This window comes from Choloepus didactylus, chromosome 9 (genome assembly GCF_015220235.1).
Source record: "Choloepus didactylus isolate mChoDid1 chromosome 9, mChoDid1.pri, whole genome shotgun sequence".
Lineage (NCBI taxonomy): Eukaryota > Metazoa > Chordata > Mammalia > Pilosa > Megalonychidae > Choloepus > Choloepus didactylus.
Window position 1 is genome coordinate 14,426,411 of NC_051315.1, and position 20,985 is coordinate 14,447,395.

Here is a 20,985-nt window from a genome sequence, read left to right on the forward strand (position 1 = left end):
CTCATTTGGCCTACTTTATCAAGCCGCCTTCTTTTATTCAGAAGCACAATCTTAAAAGAATGGTATGCATTTTAAAAAATAGCAGTTTTTAAATGGAATGAATATGTAGTGTAACTTCTTCACTTTTCCTTTGTCAGCATATTCTTCCCCTTCCATAAAGACATTCTTGAATGTTCCTTCATTCTCTTTCTAAATTTGAAACTGGTTTCAGCACTCCTTTAGGCTGGTTTCTGCTGCACTGCTGTGAGGTTTCAATGAAATGATGGAGATAAAACATCGGAACTTTTTTCTATACAGTGTTCTATATTCTCTTTTTTTCTCTGTTTAAACATATGTTTTTTTTTTTATTAGAGAAGTTGTAGGTTTACAGAAAATCATGCAGAAAATATAGAGTTCTCATATACCCCTATTCCACCATTTCTCTTAATGTGCATGTCTGAGTCCTGGCAGGAAACAGCGTTCACGCAGATGGTTCAAAGGAAGAGTGGACAGAGGTGTGGACAGGTTTAAGGGAACCAACAAGTTATGGGGCACCCAGGAACCACCCAAAGTGGGAAGCTGTTATCACCCTCAAGCCAAAGGGGCAAGGCAAGAAAATTCTGGCAACAGAGCCCAGAGGGGCTGCCCAGTACTCCCGGAGGCTCTGAGGCAGGGAGGGAGTGGAGAAGACATAGCCCCACCCCTGTCTCTGTCTCCTTCCACCTTCCACCTTCCACTGATGCCTCCCATTTCCCATTGGCTGAACCCAACTGGCAGCCAGAGAGCAAGAGAGATGGGGGTGGTGGGGGCGGTGGGGGTGGTAGTGGGGGGGAGCAGTCCACCTGGGACAGACTCCTGGGATGCCGAGGAGCACAGAGAAGACCAGAGAATGTTCTGGGAGGACAAATGGAGAATAACTAGCATATTATACTGCAAGCATTATTTCATTAAATATGCTTTGCAAACAGTGTTCTTAGTGGCAGAATAATATTTTGTCATATGATGGATCTAAAATGTATTGTAATAATAATTAGTAGTAGTATCATAATAAGAGTGGAGGGTCTTTTGATTGGTCCCTGCTCAGTTTTTGCAGTGGGCATCTTTGCCGATATTAATTATTTTTCTACACCTGCCATTTTGAAATGAGTCAGGGTCTCTCCACGGCTCATAGGCTTGGAGAGTCCAGGAGAGAAACACCAGAGGCCCAGCCCCACGGGAGCCCTGGAAACCACAGTGGGCATCAACTCCTGCCTTCTGTGTCCAATTGTGCATCAGAAGGCTTGGGCAGCACCTGGAAGACATGTTCTGGAAGACAAACGAGGGCTGTGCCCTGAGCTGAGGGAGGGAGGATGGACGCCCAGGGGTGGGTCCGACGCTCAGGGAGGTGCCCAGCCCCCAGGAGGCTATTACAGGGGAGGAGGCTGTCTGCTCTCTGACCTTCCACCACCCTCTTTGGCCCTGGGGCTCCCGCTGAGCCGGCCACTCCGCAGGCTGTGGCAAGCTTGCTCCCCCTGCTGGCCGGTCAGGGCCACTGCTAGAAACAGTGCCCACCTGGGCTCCCTGGGTCTCTGGGACCCACCGCCCTGCTGTGCCCAGGCTGACACTAGCCCCCCGAGAAGTCCCCGCAGGGCTTTGAGCATCTCAGGGGTGTTTAGAGACAGCTCCCTGGGATGGAGAACTGTCTTGGTTGGAACAAGAGCTCTCAGACATGGGTGGGAATTTAAACTGGTCCAGCTTTCCTGGAGACAACTTAGAAAATACATATTGAGAACCTCCACATTTTTTATTTGGTCAGCTCAGCATCACCTTTTCAGGAAGCCTTGGCAACAACGCTGTCCCCCACCCCTCAAGTACCCACTGTAACCTATATGCATGCCCCTTTCCCTGCTTGAATAGCCTTTTTGCTTGTCTCTGATTCCGGTAAACAAGAAAAGTAACTTTATTTTGCTCTAACTTTTACATTTCTACTTTGAACCCCAATTCCTCCAGGAAATTGCAGTAACTTGAGTTCCAGCGTTGCAGGGATTTCCCCTGCCCCTTGCCTGGGTCATGTCCTAGTGGAAGGTGGAGGGAAAGTTGCACTTCCATGGTGCCCCGACAGGGCCCGTGCAGCCCCCATCTGTCCTCAGCGCTTCTCTTTGCTTGACCCAAAACATCTTTCTCTGCTTGGGCAAGGAGCATCACTTTGATTCTCCTGTTGCTTTCTCCCACATCTTTTGTCCATGCCCAAGTGAGCACTTTCTGTTCCCCTAAAGGTCTAGATTGGCTTTTGAAACACAAAAGCCAGGAAGTAACTCCTTTTTTTTTCTGCCTTGGCTCGCCTCTGTCTTCCTGAGGTCAGGAGCCTAGCAGCTGCCATGGAGGGTGGGGTGGAGGGAAGGAGGAAAGGAAAAGAGGGCTGGGAATGGATGGGACTCATTTAATGCTTGAAAGATGTCATCCCAGCCCATGTGCCTGCACTCACTCAGGCCTCCACCTTGTCCCAGCCCTTCCATCCCAGGGCTCCGTGAGGGAATCGTGGGAAAATGTGCAGAATCAGCAGAGATATTAAGACCACCAGGAAAGCCAGGAGGCAATCTACTCTCCGAGAGTCCAAGACAGTGAGAGGCAGAGGGGAAGAAAGACCCGTGGCTCTCCTGGGAAAAACTGCAGGGAGGAGAAGCAACATTTGACCAGGAGCCAGGGGACCCCAGAGCAGGGAGACCTCAGAAGTGTCGCTTCATTTTACTGCAGGCCCCATCTCATCATCCGGGAGGCAGGAGGAGAGAGAAAAGGTTATGTTTTCTGTAGTCGGAATGGCTCAGGCTGTGAATCTCAGCCTCCTCGTGTGCCGTCTTGAGTCTCATTTTCCTCATTCATAAAGCCAAGGTAGGAACTTCCACCCTGTAGCGTCGTGAGGATTAAATGAGAACAGATGTGAACTGGCGTCCAGCATCACCTCTCCTTCCTCAGGACAGGGGCTGGGTTTTCCAGCCTCACAGTTGATCCTGGATCCTACAGGCCTGGCTTCCCGGTTTGCAGATTCCTTCGGAGCAACAGTGAAACTTGTCGAATCAATAAGCACATGTCGAGTGTCTGCTATGTGATCACTGCCACGCCTGTGGCACATATCCACAGAATCACAACTTGCTTTGTTTTCAGTAAGTATTATGGAAGTTTCCAATGACACCAGTGAGAATGTTTCAAGTATTATTTTAAATGCATGGATTTTTCTCTCTCTGATGTTTTGATCCATTACAGTCATTATTATCACTCTTTTTGAGGTTCAGTGGGAGCCCCTCGAGCTGGCTCCTGTGTCCTTTTAACAAACTCTATTAGTCGTTGGCAGCTTCATTAATTTCTGGTACCGCAATTGTCACAGGCTTACCTTGAACACTTCCTATCCCGGATCTGGAATCAGTCATTTCTCCCAAAATTCTGGTTCCTTCTAGTAGTACTGCCAGGCCACAGTCTCGGTGCTGGAGTACAATTGTTGGTGACATTTTCATTGCTTCTAGGCATTTCCAATGACTAGAGTTGGGAGACATATGTATTTTTAATGTATTTTTATTTTTAAGGAGGGGGGAATAATTAATGAGTTCATGATGATATTTCCAATGCGAATGTCACACGATGGTATTTTCATTTACTTTTTTGACATTGTACTTATCATATTATCTTTCCCTGAAAGTCTTGGTTCCTAAAGGTGATGATGCAATTATTTATTTGCTTTATCATACAATATATATCTGAAATTGTTTCAATATAAGAAAACCCAAATTACTACTAAAAACTCTAGTGGTGATAAAATTAATAAATGCAGTTGAAGATTTCTTTGCTCTTCTTTTTGTCCTTAAACTATGCATCCACTAAAGATACACATAAACTAGAACATCCACTAAAGCTGTACATTTAAAATACTGTTTTAAATGGCTATTCTTAAATTCTAGTGTTTCTTTTAAAATGTATTTATGAAGTTAAATTTGAAGGGGGGAAACGGCCAATAAAGTTCTCAAAAGTCAAATGATGTGTTATCCCCATGTCTGGTGGTGCCTGTCCATTGTGGATGAGCGAGTTAGGAACAGAGCCCGGAAGCCATCAGGCTCTCAGCAACAGTAAACTGGAAGACGCCACGAGGCTGGGTTCCCCTTGGAAGCCCCTGATCTGCAGTCTCCCAGGGCCCCTTCCTGACACTGGCTCCCTGCTAGCCCCTTCCCTGGCTCCGGGCCCTGAGGACACTGGCTCCTGCCCCTTCTCAGGTCTGTCCTGGCTCCTCCTCACGCTGAACCAGGAGCCAACACCTGGCTTCTTTTCTCCTGTTGTTCGACCAGTGTGTCCTGAGATCTTCTGCTGCTCTCTCGGAGGTTGTCATCTAAAGGAGAAAGACCCCAGGCCATCACTCCATGGCGTGACGTAGCACCCCACCGCCACCAACAGAGGAAGTAAAGGGAGCTGCCGGTGCCCAGAGAGGGGAGAGGAGAAGGTGTGGTGGCATCAGGCAGGTGTCCTCTGTTGGGGGGCATAAGGTCTGACGGGGCTTGAAGGAGCCAGGCTGGGAGGGCAGCTAGTGTTCCAGGCAGAGGGAACAGCGTGTGCAAATCCAGACGTGAGGAAGAATAGCCTGCTGGATCCCTAAAGGAGGGCAGTGGGGAGAGAGGAAGCAGACAGACAGGAGGGCAGGCCTGACCCCTCAGTCCTTCCTACAGTCCCCTGTTTTGCTGGGTGTGAGCTGCACCTCTGACAGCCACGTTTTTGGGTCTCCTGGGGAAGCCTGAGTGGTCAGTGCAGCCGGGCCTGGCCACGGGCCATGATGAGAAGTCTTCTCCAGAGCAGGCTGCTTCTCAGGGGAAACAGGGTTAGCCAGAGAGACACCTGATTTCAGCAACGGAATAAAGTTAAAGCAAAGGCTTCCGGGTGAAGGGGAGACAATCTAGCTCCTTCTCCCAACTCTGTAACTCTACCTCCTCCTACTCCACCCGCCTGCACCCAGCCTCCGTGCTGTTTCTCCAGCATCCCAGGCATGCTCCTGCCCCAGGGCCTTTGCCCGCGCCACTCCCTCTGCCCGGATGCTTTTTCCCAGATCTCCACATGGCTCCCTCCCTTGTGTCATTCAGGTCTCTGCTCCAATGTCACCTTCTCAGCGAGGCAGAGATGCTTTGTATAAGCATGCTTGTTGCAGTTTGCTAGAGCCGCCGTTATGCAAAATACCAGAAATGGATAGGCTTTTATAAAGGGGATTTGTTAGGTTACAAATTCACAGTTCCAAGGCCATAAAAGGTGTCCGAAGTAAGGCATCAACAAGAGGATACCTTCACTGAAGAAAGGCAGATGGCATCTGGAACACCTCTGTCAGCTGGGAAGGCACGTGGCTGGTGCCTGCTGGTCCTTTGCTCCCGGTTTGTGTTTCAAAATGGTTTTCTCCAAAACGTCTCTGGGCTTCTGTTTTCGCTCCTCTCTCTCAGCTCCTGTGTGTCCTTGCTTCTTTCTCCCAGGGTGTTTCTCTCTAAGCATCTGGGGGTCCTCTCTTAGCTTCTCCAGGGCAAACTCTGAGCTTCGTCTCTTAGCTTAGCATCTCCAAACGTCCTTCTGCCTGCATCTCCAAGTGTCTCCAAGCATCAGAGCTCTTGAGCTCTCTTAAGTACTCCAGTGAACTAATCAAAACCTGCCCTGAATAGACAGGGTCCACACCTCCATGGAAATAATTTTTTTTAATTCAGTTTTATTGAGAGATATTCACATACCATACAATCATCCATGGTGTACAATTAACTGTTCACAGCACCATCTTATAGTGGTGCATTCATCACCCCAATCTATTTTTGAACATTTTCCTTACACCAGAAAGAATCAGAATCAGAATAAAAAATAAAAAATTAAAAAAATAAAATAAAATAACACCCAGGTCTCCCCCCCCCATCCCACCCTATTCTTCTTTAGGTTTTGTCCCCATTTTTCTACTCATCCATCCATACACTGGATAAAGGGAGTGTGATCACAGGGCTTTCACAATCACATTGTCACCCATTGTAAGCTACACTATTATACAATCATCTTCAAGAGTCAAGGCCACTGGACTGGAGTTTGTTAGTTTCAGGTATTTACTTCTAGCTATTCCAATACATTAAAACCTAAAAAGTGTAATCTATATAGTGCGTAAGAATGTCAACCAGAATGACCACTCGACTCCATTTGGAATCTCTCAGCCACTGAAGCTTGATTTCGTTTCAATTCACATCTCCCTTTTGGTCAAGAAGATGTTATCAATCCCATGATGCAGGTCCAGATTCATCCCCGGGAGTCATGTCCTGCATTGCCAGGGAGATTTACACCCCTGGGAGTCAGGTCCCACATTGGGGGGAGGGCAGTGAGATCACCTGCCAAGGTGGCTTAGTTAGAAAGAGAGAGGGCCACATCTGAGCAACAAAGAGGCACTCGGGGGGAGACTCTTAGACACAATTATAAGCAGGGTTAGCCTCTCCTTTGTAGTAACAAGCTTCATAGGGGCCAGCCCCAAGACAGAGGGCTCAGCACATCAAGCCTTCAGTCCCCAGCGTTTGCGAGAACATCAGCAACAATTCAGGTGAGGAAGTCCAACACCTCTGCACCTTCCCCCAGCTCTTCAGGGGGGCCCCAAATATATATTTTTATTCTCCACCCAAATTAGGACGTGTTGCTATTTCATTCTAATCTATACAGACCTACCATAGCTCACTTCCTATTCAAAGTTTCCATGGAAATAATTTAATCAAAGCTCTCACCCACAGTTGGGTGAGTCACATCTCCATGGAAACACTCATTCAAAAGTTTCCACCCAACAAGATTGGCTTAAAAGATCATGGCTCTTCTGGGGTCCATAATAGTTTCAAACTGGCACAATGCTATAAGATGCTTTGCAGAGGTGGCACCCACACATCTCTTGTTCAGCAAGTCAAGAAGTCCTAGGTTTCAGGCCAGGCTGGGGCACTTTAAGATGAGTGCAGGTTGCAGAGCCAATTCCCTATTTGATAAGCCAGGAGGCTGAAGCTTCCCTAGGTCACAGAGCTGGCTGGGGGCAGAGTCAGGGCTCAGAGCAAGATGCATGGCTGCCTCATGTAAACTCTTTGAAGGCAAAACAACGATTATTTATCTTTTCCTCAACCAGGACTAGTGCAGTTTTTAAAAATAACCTATGTGAAAGTATTTGTAAATTGTAATGTGTCTTACAAATATGGACTTTTCCCTAGAGTCTCACACTGTGACTTGCACACAGTGGGAGCTCAATAAATGCTTTTGGCTTGGGTTGGTCTCACGCCCACAGGCCTTACCTCCACGGTGCCTCCTCCTGCCTCTCCAATCTTGCTCTGTCCTGCCATCCCCCTCCCAGCCACCCACCCCTCCACTCCCACCACAGTCACGAGCACCTGCAGGGTGCCAGGTGCTGAGCCAGGCACCCACCCGGGACACAAGGCATAAGATCTGGCTCTGCCCGTGAGACATTCATAGCCCAGTTGGGAGAGACAGACAAGGACCCAGACAAAATGTGGTGTGAAAAGTGCATGGCAGAAGCGTGCCAGGTTGCCACGGGAACAGAAAGGCAGGCTTCTGAGTGCAAGAATGAAAACAGTACCTTACATCTGTGCACTGCTTCCAGCTTTCCAAAGAGATGGGGTGGAGTGGTGGGTGGGGGTGGGGGGTGGGAGAGAAAATTAAGAAATGGAGTTTTCCCTGTCTCATTTTGTTTATATTCCTGAGCTGTCACTTTAGTTGAGCTTGTGCTTTTTCACTGGAGGGGTGGAAAAAAAGAAGAAAGACACAAAGATGCTCTCACCCACCCATCAACTGAGCATTTTCAGCAGTTCTGTGTTGCAAAAGCATTTCTTGATATTATTTGTTTGTTCAGAAAGGCTCTGCAGCATCAGGTGATGCCAGGCTGCAAAGGCCCAAGTGTTAAGAATTTGCAGGACTGCGTCCAATGAGCAGAATTCTCACCTCCCATTAATGAGCCTCTCCCCAACCCACTTTTAGTTGGGGGCCCAAATTACATGAATTTTCTAAGAGTGAATTTAACCCTTGATGCTGTTTGGCTCCCACGTGTGGTAGAGCAGCAGGATGGGGTAACAAACAACCCCCAAATCTGTGCCTTAAAACCAAAGAGGTTGATTTCTTTGCTCTCCCTACGTGTGCATCATGGCTTGGTGGAGGCTGTGCTCCATGCCCTCCTCGCAGAGGGACCCCACAACTGGAGCCCCAGGGGTGGGGGGATGATGGAGACTGACACCTGGCTTGGAATGCTTTCAGGAGGAAGTGACCCCCTGTCACGTCCACTCACGTTCACTGGCCAGGGCAGGTCAGGTGCCTAATTTGCCAGGGGAAGGAGGTCGGCGAGAACAGCACATGGTGGAAACAGAACAAGCAGTGTTTACCCAAGCGTAAAAAGCATGACCCACTTCCAGCACTAACTCCATCCCTACTAATCTCTGAGGATCTCCAGGCTTCTTCAGGCCCCATTCCGAGCTGACATGCTCTCTCCCTGCACCTCTGCTTTAAATATCTGAGCAAGAACCTAATGGGGCCAGTGAATTAACATCACCCTTCTTTGGGCTGGACTTCCAAATGTGGCCTGGTTGGTGTGCATGTGTGTGCACGCAAGTCCTCCGTGGCTCCAGCTGGTCGGGGAGGGCACGTGGGTAGGGTCCCGTGGCACCTGCAGAACCCCTTTTTTCAGGCATAGCCTAGGCCTTTTCCCCCAGAAGGCGCTACATGGATTTGAGGGGCTCCGTTCCATGGGTATTTAAAGAACATTAACCTAAATTTTGGCTCATCCGATAGCAGCGATCCTCACACTTTAGGGTGCAGATGAATCGCCTTTGGGAGGAGCTTGGGGAAAGCGCAGCTTCCTGGGTCTTGCCCACAGATGGTCTAAATCTGTAGTTCTAGGGTGGGGCCTGGGAATCTGCATTTAACAGGCACCCTGCATGGTTTCAGAGGCTTCCTTTTCCAGAAAGCTGATCTAATGTCACTCTCTATCTCCTTCTCCTCGGAGGAAGTTTTATGAAAAGCCCCATTTCCAGAAGTGAGACCTCCAGGCCAGCAACCCAGTGGCTGGGTGCCCTTTGGGCTCCTGCTTCATCTGTTTACCCAGAACCCCCTAGCACGGGGACAGGGCTCCTGGGGTCTCCAGAAGGCTTTGCCGATCCACAAGAGGGGGGTGCTGCCCCAATTGCAGAAGCCCCCAACGCTCCTACTTCCCAATGAGGCTTTGTGTTTGGGTGCTCCAAGACTCCATCCTGGCTTCAGGTCCACGGGCAAGTTACTCTACCTCTGTGAGCTGCCCTTTCCCATCTGGACAAGGGCACCATTGCCTGCCTTTCTTGAAGGGGCTTTGAGGCAACTAGCTGAGATAATAATGCAAAGACACAGCTGAGACAGGGTGGCTGGCCACATGTGGGAGCTGTAATATTGTTCCATGAAGAGGGTTCCAGCAGGGGACAGGACAGAACCAGCTGGGTGAAGCCTCCCTGCGGGGCCACAGAAACAACAGAGCTCTGTCCGCCTCCGGGGCTGCCAAGACCCAGCTTTGCCCACCTCTGCTGAGCATGAGCCCTGCGCCTGGTGTGCTCACAAGTGACACTTCCTCCTTGGGATTCAAAATGGGGCAGATGGCAGTTGAGGGGATGGAGGAAGCTGGGGGTCAGCAGGGGTTAGGAGGAGGCACTGACAGCCCGGGACATGGGCACCTGTTTTCTCTGCAGGAGCTGGGTCAGGCCCTCAAGGCTCCCCAGGGACCAGCCTGGGACACGCCGGGTGCCAGAAGGCTGGATCAGAAAGCAAGCTGGTGTGGTCTGGGAGCAGCCTCAGAAGGTGCTGGGGGCTCCAGAGGATGCCAGACTGGGGAGCAGAGGCCTGGCCACAGCAGCCTCTCCTCTCGGTGGACCCCTGGGAAATGTGGGCTGAGTCGACCTTCCCAGGCCAGCACCTCTGAGGTCTGCCCACTTGTCACGCTCCCTTTCCCCCAGCACAGCTCACTCGTGTATTCAGCCAGCACTTCTTGAACACTCGTGCTCCCTCAGGGCCTGGGAACAAGAGGGTGGGGACGGCCCAGCTGCCACCCTTAGGTCCCAGGCTGGTGGTGGGGGATCGGACTCTTAAAAAAACCTCTTAAACCAGGGGTAGGAGTGCATCAGGATTCCCTGAGTGGGACCAGCTTTGAGTCAATCCCTTCCCAACACCTGTGCCTTGTGAATAAAATTACACTTACCCTCCTAGAGCACCAACCTGGTGTCAGACGCTGTTCTAAGAGCTTTACATAGATCAACTCATTCAAACCTCAAAGCAACCTTAGGAGCCAGGCCTTGTCATTATGCCCAGTTATATATGGGGAAACTGAGGCACAGAAAGGTTAAGTAACTTGCCCAGAGGAGCAGGTTGCAGAGCTAGGATCTTAGACCCTGTGGCTGCTCCGAGCTTCATCGGCCACTCTGGCTGAAGGCTGCCCGGAGAGGCACCTGCAGATTCACCCCCGGTCACCCCCTGCCCCAGCTCCCAGGACCCTGATTCCAATTCTTCCCTGCTTCAGCAAATCGACAGAGATGGGCATGTTTCAGGCTCGCAGGGCGGCTCACGTCCATCTGCCAGGCTCCGCTCCAAAGTGGACCAGCTCAGGGACCTCAGGCTCAGGGGCCAGGGACTGGGGGAGTCCCTGAGGTTGGAGAAAAGGGCGAGGACCTTGATCTTTTCACAGGTGGGTGAAGTTAGCACTGACCGGAGGTCTTGGAAAACCCACCCAGGTTGCAGATAAATAGTGCCCCGTGATGCCTCCCTGTCTATGATGCCTCACGCGTGGGCCAGAGACCATGGGTCGGACTCGGGCAGGTTTGGTTTGATGAGAACAATCAAGCCTATCAATAGAGAGGGACTGACTGTGGAGCGCTGACACCCCTGTCGTGTGGCCCGTAGGTGTCCTTCTCCCTCCCTTCCTCCAGGCGGGCTCTGTAGTTTGTTCCTTAGGTCCAGGCCCCGCACTCGCACCTTCCAGTGTGTCCCAAAGCCCGCGGTGACCACGCGACCATCCTGTGGAGTGGGAGAGGGAGGAAGAGGACACGAGTCAGGACCCACTGATATGACTGACCCCTCACCTCCAGCAGGACACCAGGCCCTCTGGGGAGCAAAGTCTCCAGGGGCCTGGGAAGAAAGAAAGAAGTCCAGATCCTGCACTGCCAGGTGGCTCCAGGCCGCGGGAAAGGTGAGTTTGTGCCCCAGGCCTGCTGGAGGTGGCCTGGCTGAGCTGGAGGGTGCAGGAGGGGAGGGCAGAGGGAGGGCAGCCAGAGGGAGGAGTGGGCAAGTGCCCGCCATCACTCCATTGTCTTCCTTTCTCTTAAACGTTTTATTTTGCAATAATTTCAAACTTACAGGGCAGTTGTGAACACAAAGCCCATACAGAGAACTCCAACATACATTCCCCCTGGCCCCAGATACCCGGATCCAGCAATTTTAACATTTCTCCACATTTGCTGTATCATTCTCTCTCTCTCTCATCTAATTATCTATCTTTCTAATTATTTATCTCTGTGTATCTATCAAGTTTCTAAACCTTTGAGGGTAGGTTGTAAACATCACGCTCCGTGAACACAATACTTCCATGTATATTTCCTAAGAACTAGGATATTTACTTATGCAACCCCTCAAGTATAGTTATCAAATTCAAGAGCATATAGAGTGTACAGACCACATTCCAATTTTTCCTACATCCCAGTAATGTCCTTTTGGCCCTTTTCTTTTCCATTCTTAGATCCCGTCCACAATCATGTATTGTATTTTATTGTCCCTCTGACTGCCTTTGCAATGAACAGTCTGTGGCTGCTTTAAAGACATCCTTTCCCTTCCTGTTACCCGTTCTGCCCCAATCTGGGAGTTCTTGAGCATCCCAGGGGACTGAAAGAATTCAGTCAGCAAAAACAAACTGTCTTTCCAGGGAGGCTTAATCAATAAGCGAGATGGGACATCCCAGGAGACAGAGAGAACGGGACTTAGTGTCTGAGAGGGCAGAGGATGGACCCAGACACCCAGTCCCTAAAGCTGGGACCCAGGGGACAGCCCTGACCATCGCCCTCTGACCCTCACTCTCCCACACCCCATGTCCGTCACCCAATCCCATCACAACTACACTTCAAACAGAGCCTGAGTCTTGCTCCTTCCCATCTCCACTGGAGCCCTGAGTTCAGGCCATCATCGTCTCTCTTTGTGACTAAATGGCCCCCCAACATGTCTCCAGCCTCCTGTCTGGCCCCCCTCAATCCATTGTCCACACAGAAGCTGCTTTCTAAAATCCAAGCACGATCATGTCCTTCTCTTGCCATAAACTCTTCAAAGCATCCCCACTCTACTTAAAGTCCGAAGGCTGTTTCAGAGAATTTGGTCCCTGCCGGGTCCTTCCACCCCATCTTTCCCCACACCCACCTTTGCTCTCTGTGCCAGCCAGGCTGGGTGTTCTTTGAAAATGGTGCCAGTGATCAATGTCTTGCCTCTCAGCTCCATATCAGCCCTTCACCGCCTGCTCTGAGAAAATGAAGATGGATCCTTTATGTACACCTCCACCCTGCACAATGTCAAGCTTTGTCAGAAGAGGGTGCTGGGGGGACCTCAAGGGACCCTGGAGGAGGACTGTGTTTTGGTCTCCTGGTTCTTGAGCCTTCGTCTCTTCAGGCTCTTGCAGAAATGAGGTTTCTCCAATGTTGGGCTGCTGCGGGGTGCAGCCTCTCCAGCATCCAGCTCCTGCAGTGGTCAGCAGTCAGCAGCTGCCCTGGCACCCCCTCGGGTGGCTTCGCATCCAGTCCTGAGGTGCAGAGCCTCCCAGTGGATGGCTTTCCTGGTGCCCCAGAGGACAGATGTCCAGCCAGTTCAGTAAGCCACATCACACCTTCTCCAACAAGATCTGGGTATCACCCTGGCAGGAGCAGGGGCTGCTCCTTGTAGCCGCTACTCATGCACTCTTTAGACTTACTTTTACATCTTCTTGGGCAAGCTCCAGTACTCCAATCCCCTATTTTTGTTAATAATTCTTTAGATTAGACTTTCCCTGTTCAAATTACTCTGCGGTTGGACCCTGACTTATAAAAAAATCACATAAACTCTTTCATCTCTGGCTTTTGTGCAGACTCTTCCTGTGGCCTATTTCATCTGCTATCATGGTACAGTGGTTAGAAGCACAAATGCTACAGCCAGGCTACCTGGGTTCAGAGCCCAAGCCCAGCGCTGGCTGATGGTAAGCCACTCAACGTCCCTCTGCCTTGACCTCCCCATCTGTAAAATGAGAATGACAGGATTGATTGGGAATAGCCTGAGCTAATATATAAACAGCATTTGGCATATAACAAGTATTTGATATTATTATCATTAACTTCTTTCAACTCACCCTTAGGGTTTTCACCTCCAGAGTTACTTCTTTTGTGACCTTCCCTACCACCTCCCACCCCAGGCTGAGTCGGGTGCCCTTCCCCCGCCTTCCCACACTAACCTGTCCCTCACACACCTTCTTTAATCTGGTCTCACTGTTTTCTAAGTGCAAGACAGTCTCCCCTGCAGAACTGCAAGTCCTAGGAGTGCAGAGCATGTCCCTGGACCTCACACAGCGCTGAGCGAGTGAAGGAATAACTGGGGGAGTTCAAGTCCTCTGAAAAGTTGACACCAAGACGGGATTACCTGAGTGAGAGCTGCACTTCACGGCCATGCCTGCAAAGGATGAAAGGGAAGGAGACAGGAGAGGGCAGGGAGCCCCTCCAGACCACCATGCAGGTCTGACACCCATGAAGAAGCGGGAGGAGAAGGGTGGACTGGGGAGGGAGAGCCTCAGATGGCAGCACGGTTCAAAGAAAGGTCTGCCCAGGACAATGGGGAGTCCTCGAGCCAAAGTCACCCATCGGAGGGGGCCTGCAGCTCCTCGCACTGGGCCTGTGTCAGTGCTGCTCAGTCACCGCTGCCAGCAGCCCTGGAAGCACAGCCTCAGCGCACATGTCGCAGCGGATATGGAGGTGCAGCAGCTGGGGCTGCCAGTCAAGGCTGTGCCTTTCCACAGCCGCATCGTAACTGGCAGACAGGAGTACGGCCACATCCCAAGGGTGTAGAGCCCAAATCAGAGATGCCAGACCAGTCACCCTGACACAGGGAGAAGAAGTGAGCCCGCGGTCCCCTCTGAGCAGGCCTGCATCCAGCTCCAAAGCAGGTCCCCTTGGAACACAGTAGAGTTTAGATAGTAAGATACAGCCATTCAAAATCCCACCACCACAAAATTGCTTTCAATTTTTTGAATTTCCTCCCAGGTCTTACATTGTCACAATCATCCTGCATTTTTTCAAGATTTGACACGTTATGACTCACATATGCTCATGTTTCTTTCAGAGTCCCCATCATTATAATTTTTGGTGGCTGAACAATATTTGACAAATGGATGTACCATAAGTTCCTAAGTTGCTCCTTTACTGTTCAACCTTTCCATTGCTCCCACATTTTTTTTTTTTTTTTTTTTTTTTTTGTATTAATAAAGTGCTTATGAACATCTTTGGGCATATACTATTTATTCTTTGTTGGATTATATCCCTAGGATAAATTTCTATGTATCACGTTTCTGGGTGAAAAGATATAGATACAGCAATGTGACAGCCACACTGCTTTCTAAAATTGTTGTGTCAACTGATAATGTGTATTAATTAGTTAACTGTTACTGCACAAGTTATCACAAAATGCAGTGGTCTAAAGCCACCCTCACTTCTTATCTCACTGTTTCAGTGGGTTTGAAGCCGGGGCCTCTGCTTCTAGTCTCTTAGAACCACAATGGGTGTTGCATGAGGCTGGGGTCTCACCAGAAAGCTCGACTGGGGCAAGGATCCTCTCCCAAGCTCACACACTTGGTGGTCCTCCTGGACTGACGACCTCAGTTCTGAGCTGGCCGTTGTCCAGAGGCTGCCCGTAGCTCCTTGTCACATGGGCTCACCCAACCTGGCCACTTGCCTCATCAAAGCCCACAAGCCAAGAAGGCAATAAAGCTAATGTACCCACAGAAGTGACAGCCTCTCAGCACTGTTGCATTTCTATTGGTTAGAAGCAAGGGGAGCAGGCGCAGAAGACAACTCCAAGAATACCAGGAGCAGGGACCTGGGGGCCGGCTATCACAAATGCCACCAAGAGCGTGAGCTTGGATCAATTCTACCACGATCCCTCTAACACTTTATGTTATGGTATTTACAAATCGCTAGTATAGTAGGTGTAAAAGATCATTTATCACTTTGATGCCCTATTTCTTAGCCTGGTATATCCCCCAAACCACCTGGGTCCTTTATTCTGCTGCCAAATAATCCCCTAAAGGGGTCAGCTCACAGCAATCTAAATAATTGCCCTTCCTGAGGCTTTGAAAATCCATACACATTAGGGAGCAGTGGGTTCCCCGGGAGGGCTCCGGTCTTAAGCAATTGCTGGTATTTGGACAGCAAAGCCAAGACTTCAACATCATCATGCGTGTACCATTTAAAGGAATGCAAATTTAGACTGGTCTTCTTTTAAAGCCTGCTATAGACCCTCACTGGGCTTCATGTTTTATGAACCTTTTTTCACTTTAATTGTCAGAACAACCCTGAAAACGCATATTAAAATATCCCCATTCGATAGATAAGGAAACCCAGAGATGTGACAGCACTTGTTCAGGGTCACCTGGCTGCCCAGGCTGTGCTCCCTCCCTGCTCCGTAAGGTCCCGCATCCTCAGCTGGAACCCCCTAGAGCTCTGTAACACCCTCTCTGCCCCATTCCCACTTCAGCACTAAACACATAGACAGAGGGGCCCCTTCGCCTGCAGTTAGCTGAAGGGTCTCCCCTGGAGGAGGCACTTAGCGACCACTGCTTCCTAACAAAAGGTGAGCCTGGAAAGTTGCCTCTATCCCGGCACGGGAGGAAAAGCTGTAACCTACAAGTTTGCACCATAGAATCTTCAGGATACATAAGGCAGTGTAAATGTACTGTTTTGAGGATTCTGGAGCCAGGATGCCAGCTTCAAATCCTGGTTCCATCACTTACCAAGCTCTGTGCCTTTGAACAAATTCCCGTACCTCTCTCTCTGCTCAGTTCCCTCATCTGAAGATCTGAAATAATATACCTCAAATTGCATGTCCCAATTTGGGGATAAATGAAAAAATGCCTCTAAGAGCCTGGCACGGAATCTGAGACACGACAAAGGCCCCATAAACGCTCTGCTCAAGCAAGAGACAAGCAGAAGGCCTCGCTGTACCGTGCGCACACGAGCCTCCAGGTGTATCCGCCCTGCTCTAGGCACACCTGAGCAGGGCCCTGCCTTGTGGACACTGGGTGGGGACGAGGCAGTGGGGGCATTTGGGCAGAGCTGGCACAGCCAATGCCAGCTCCGTGCCTCTCAGACAACACTCCTCTGCTCTGGCTGTGTCTGGCTGCGTGTCTGAGTATGTGTACATGCAGGTGTCACTGGTAGGTTGGTGTAACCCTCTACAGGTCGGCCTAGTTTTGGGTCTGTGCGTGACTGGGCGGGGGTGTGGGCATCTTTGCAATTCACACCCAGGGAACCACTGTTACGGACTGAATTGTGCCCCCCACTGACAGGTTCAAGTCCTAACCCCTGGTCTTGTGGATGGGAGCCCATTTGTAAACAGAGTATTTGAAGATGTTATCAGTTAAGGTGAGGCCAAACTGATCAGGTGGGCCTTAATCCCATACGTCCAGAGTCCTTACAAGCAGAGGAAATTTGGACACGAGAAGTGGGGGACAGTAGGAAACAGGCAGGGAGAGAGACAGCCAAGTGACCGAGGCAGAGATTGAGTTACAGACTGCCATCAAGCAACCAGAGAGAAGGGAGGATACTGCTGACACCTCAACTTTGGACCTCTAGGCTCCAAAATGGTGAGACAAGGAATCTGGTGTTCAAGCCACCCAGCCCGTGGTATATGCTACAGCAGCGGTGGCAAACTAAGATAGTCATGACCGGGGTGGGAGGCACCGTGGGGCCACAGAGCAATATTCTCCCCGGACCCAGGGTCGAGAGCCCATCACCGTGCCTGCAGCAGGCCCCTGAGAGGCACCTGGCCATCTGCAATGTCCTGGAGTACACCTTTTAACCTTTCTGGGAAGCACACACTGACTCTGCGTGCAGGAGTATAAAATATCACAAAAGTTTAGGGATTCACCCTCCTTGTAAAGCCTCTTGGGGTCCCTGGTGTTCTAGGTGGTAAACTGTGCCCTACAAGAAGCGATCCAGAAGTGTCTGGGTCTTTCTATTGCAGTTGCGATCCCAGAAGCTCTAGGCCAGGCCCTGCCCTTGGGAATTCCTATCAAGTTGGGAAGACAGGACAGGGTCAAATTGACCCACGAATGCTGCGTCCAGCGGCTGACTGGAATTGCTCACAGACCTTAGGAAGCCAGGACCGTGTCTGTTGTAGCTTAAGAGCTTTGCTCATTTATTCGAAAAATGTCCAGTGCATTAAACAGAACATACCTTCCCTGCCTTTGTAGGCAGCACATTTTGGCAGAGACGCTAAACCACTAACTTTGATATTTCTTAATTGCAGTTAGCAGTAACAGGCAGAGGCAGAGGATGTGTGCCAGTGCCTGCCCAGCTCGAGGTGGAGGACCCTGCAGGAAGGTGCCATCTCCACGCCCCTCTGTTAGCCCATCTGGCACCATGCCCTCTCGCAGTCTCCCGCCAGGAACTGTCTGCCCTTCCCTGGGTCCAGCTTGATCCCTTTGCCATGAGTTACATCAGGGCCAGACCCTATCTTCAAAATTCTTCTAGGGAAAACTAATTTCCAACGAAAAGACTACAACAGGAATGGCTGAGCTGGGGCTGGCTCACTGGTCATGACTCCCTTCACCTGGCCCTGGGGTCTCCCCTGTGCCCAGCACTCTGCCCGTTCTAAGCTAAGGGTCAAGACTGGAGGTCTGCTCTACCCACATCTGAAGGGTTCAGCGAAGCAAGTGGGGCAGGATGCAGCCTCCCAAGAGCCCTGAACATGCATGCAGTCTCGGCTCACTCCCTCTCCAGCCTTCTGCTCTCCTTACTGCAATCTCAGCCCACTCCTCTCCAAGCCCTGACCATGTCCCGGCAGCTGATTACTCTGGACTGCCCTCTGGGCTTCCCGTGCCCTGGCTTCCAGTGGGCTCAGCCAGAGGGAGGCCCTGGCAGATCCAAGGGCACCCTGGTTCCCCCCACTGCAGGGTCTCAGCTTTGGCAGTGGCTTGTTCCTCTACCTGGCCAGAACTTTGGCCAGGAGGTCACCTACACCACACATCTCCCAGGTTCCGGGAACACCTTTCCTCCCCTCCAGGTTCAGGGTGGGAGTGGCTTTGCAGAGGCCCCGCCTTCCTAGTTGGGCACCCATGCCTGAGAGTGCCATCTGCAGCAGTTCTGCCAACCTTCAAGTCCCACCTCAAGCCCACACTTAAATTCTCATCTTGGCTTATCAAATCTTTTACCTTCTACCACAGTAGAGGCTTGACCACCAGGTAGATTAAGGGGTAGATTAAGATTACGAGTGTTCCCATCCTGTAACCTCTGGAAGAGAAGATGTGGCCTGATTCCCACAGCTCACAGGAGTCCACATACCGAGTAGGAGGGACCTCCCATTTATTTATAGAGCATCCTCTGCCAGGCTTTATATTCATGATCTCCCACAAATCCTGAGGCAGTTTACATCATCCCCATTGTACGGTTGAGAAAACCGAGGCTCAGATTCATAAAGGGACTTGTGCAAGGTCACAGGGATCCTAAGAGTCAGGTTAGGGTTTGAACCCTGAGTCCTTAATTTTTCTGACCCTGTGCTGAGAATGCAGAGGAGGCACCAAGAGAGCCCCCTGAGGCAGTGGGAGGGTGGTGCCCGCAGGAGCTGGGACCCTCCAGGGATGAGCGCTCAGGAGCGGCCCGGGTTGACTGCCACCTTCCACATCTGCAGCACAGAGTCCCGGCGGGTCGTGTAGGGTAAATGTTTGATGCGGAACCAGTGTCTGGGGACGACGTTCCCGCTGGGCGTGTACAGCGTCTCCCCATGCCTGCCCAGGAGGCTGCGCAGGGCCAGGTTGCCTGACAGAACTTTCTCGTAGAACTCCACTCCGCCCCGGGCATAGGCTGCAGACAGGGAGGCCGTGCGGCGGTCCAGCCAGGCCTCCAGGGCGTGAGTGAGAGAGTCGGTGGAGAAGGCATAGGCCACAAAGCCCGCCACGGCTGCCAACAAGTTGAAGGCAGCCCGTAAGTTCATGGGGCCTCCGTAAAGGCCCAGAGCTTGCTTGGCACCCACGCCCAGTGCCCAGGTTCCGACTAGGCAAGCTGGAGCCGGCAAGGCCTGCAGGGCGGCCGTGCTGCTCTCCAGGTAAACTACCTCCCGGGCCAAGGCGAACTTCTGGGCATCACGGGACAGGGTCAGGGCATCTCGCAGCCGGGTGCCGGCTGGACTCTGCCAGTCCACTCTTTGTCCGTGGACAACCACAGGCTGGTCACTGTTCGTCACTGGGCCACTCAGGAAGCTGGCGGGGAGGCCCACCACGGCCCCACCGGGCAGCCGCGGGAAGCCGGCACTCACAGGCTGGAAGGTGAAGGTGGTGAAGGCCTCGTAGCGATGGTCTGAAGGGACACCCATGTCCTGTAGCACCTCTTGGAAGAGGCTCTGCAGCTCTGGGAAGAGTGGGGCCGGCTGGCCCTGAGGCCAGTACTGGTACAGCCACTGGATCACGGGATCTGGGAAGAGGTGGTACGAGATCTGGGCCCCAAAAAGGCCTGCGCAGGAAGTCACCAAGAGGCCTGAACGGTGTCTCTGCACAAATGCTGCAGCCCACCACAGGGGTCCAGCCATGACTGCTGCCACCGCTGACAACCTGGGCCAAGAACAAGAGAAATTAGGGTTCCTTGAGCCTGTCTGCAGGCCACACATCCCCCAGAGCCACCTCTGGGGCAATACAGCATGGACCCTAGAGCCAAACTGCCTGGCCTCAAAGCTCAGCTCCATCTCATAGCAGCTTCCTTGGGGAAGTCACTCACCTTCTCTGTGCATCACTTTCTGCCAATGGGCATGACAATGTCCCACCACCAGGGTGGTTGTGATGAGTAAACGAATGAACATACATGAAGCACTTAGTCTCTGGCATGACAGCAGGAACCCCTTGTAATCACTATGACTGTCATTTTTATTCTCATGGCTAGGCACAGAACTAAGTACCCAGCTGTTTCCTTCTATTTTTCCTCCCATTGTTAAGTCTGATGATTTCCAATTTGCAAATGAACGTATGTTCAATTTATTGAGTGCTTACTACATGCCAGACACAGTTCTGAGTACTTTACAATTATTATCTAATAATTTAATCCACACAACCCCACAACCTAATTACTATAGTTGGCCCTAAAATAGGGATTCAAAATAAAGCTGTCTAAAGTGAGGTACAGGTAAGTAAATTGGACCAAAGCACAGGCTAGTGAAGTGGCCCAGTCTTTGAACAGAGGCTGTCAAATTTACATTTTCGAAAACTTTTTATGATAAATCACAAACATATACAAAAGTAGACAAAATAGTACATCAGCCAACCTCATCCACCAACTCATGGCCAATCTTGTTTCGGCTCTATTCCTCTCCCCCAGCTGGTTTATTTTGAAATATACTAGGCATTCTATCATTTCATCTGCAAATATTTCAGTAGAGGTGCATCTTAACTTTGGTTGAAGTGTACTGTCTTCTTGTCTGTGGAAAAGTATTTAATTGGCAAATAAGTGGCTGCAAACAGAATGCGGGTACCGCTCGGCCACTTTTAATAGAAAATTCCTACGAGATCCATATAGTCTGGGCTTCCGTTGAGGAAACTGAGGGCAGGGAGGGAAGGGCTCTGGCCAAGGTCGCCACGCATCCTGGATCCCCAGGGTCAAGGCTGCGCTCGGAGCTCAGCCTCGGAGGTGGTGCCGCGCAGCCCACGGGCGGGGACCCAGGACCCCCGCGGGGGACTCCCCGCCCTGCGCCCACCCTGGGTCCCCTCAGCTACGTCCTGCTGAGCGAACGCGCTCC

General features: G+C 51.0%; 1 protein-coding gene across 7 annotated transcripts in view; it reads right to left on the minus strand.

Annotated features, from left to right (window-relative positions):
- LOC119543664 (transmembrane protein 177-like) overlaps positions 1 to 20,985 on the minus strand; it is a 206,123-nt gene that overhangs the window by 38,539 nt on the left and 146,599 nt on the right. For 5 of the 7 annotated variants that reach the window (XM_037848595.1, XM_037848596.1, XM_037848594.1 and 2 more), the window contains one exon: positions 17,388 to 19,810. In XM_037848595.1, the coding sequence (XP_037704523.1) occupies positions 18,853 to 19,810 (958 nt within the window). In that variant the 3' untranslated portion in view covers positions 17,388 to 18,852. Of the gene's footprint in view, positions 1 to 3,346; positions 3,490 to 17,387; positions 19,811 to 20,514; positions 20,552 to 20,985 lie in introns of those variants that run through there. The other 2 variants (XR_005218684.1, XM_037848599.1) reach the window with 2 other exon arrangements.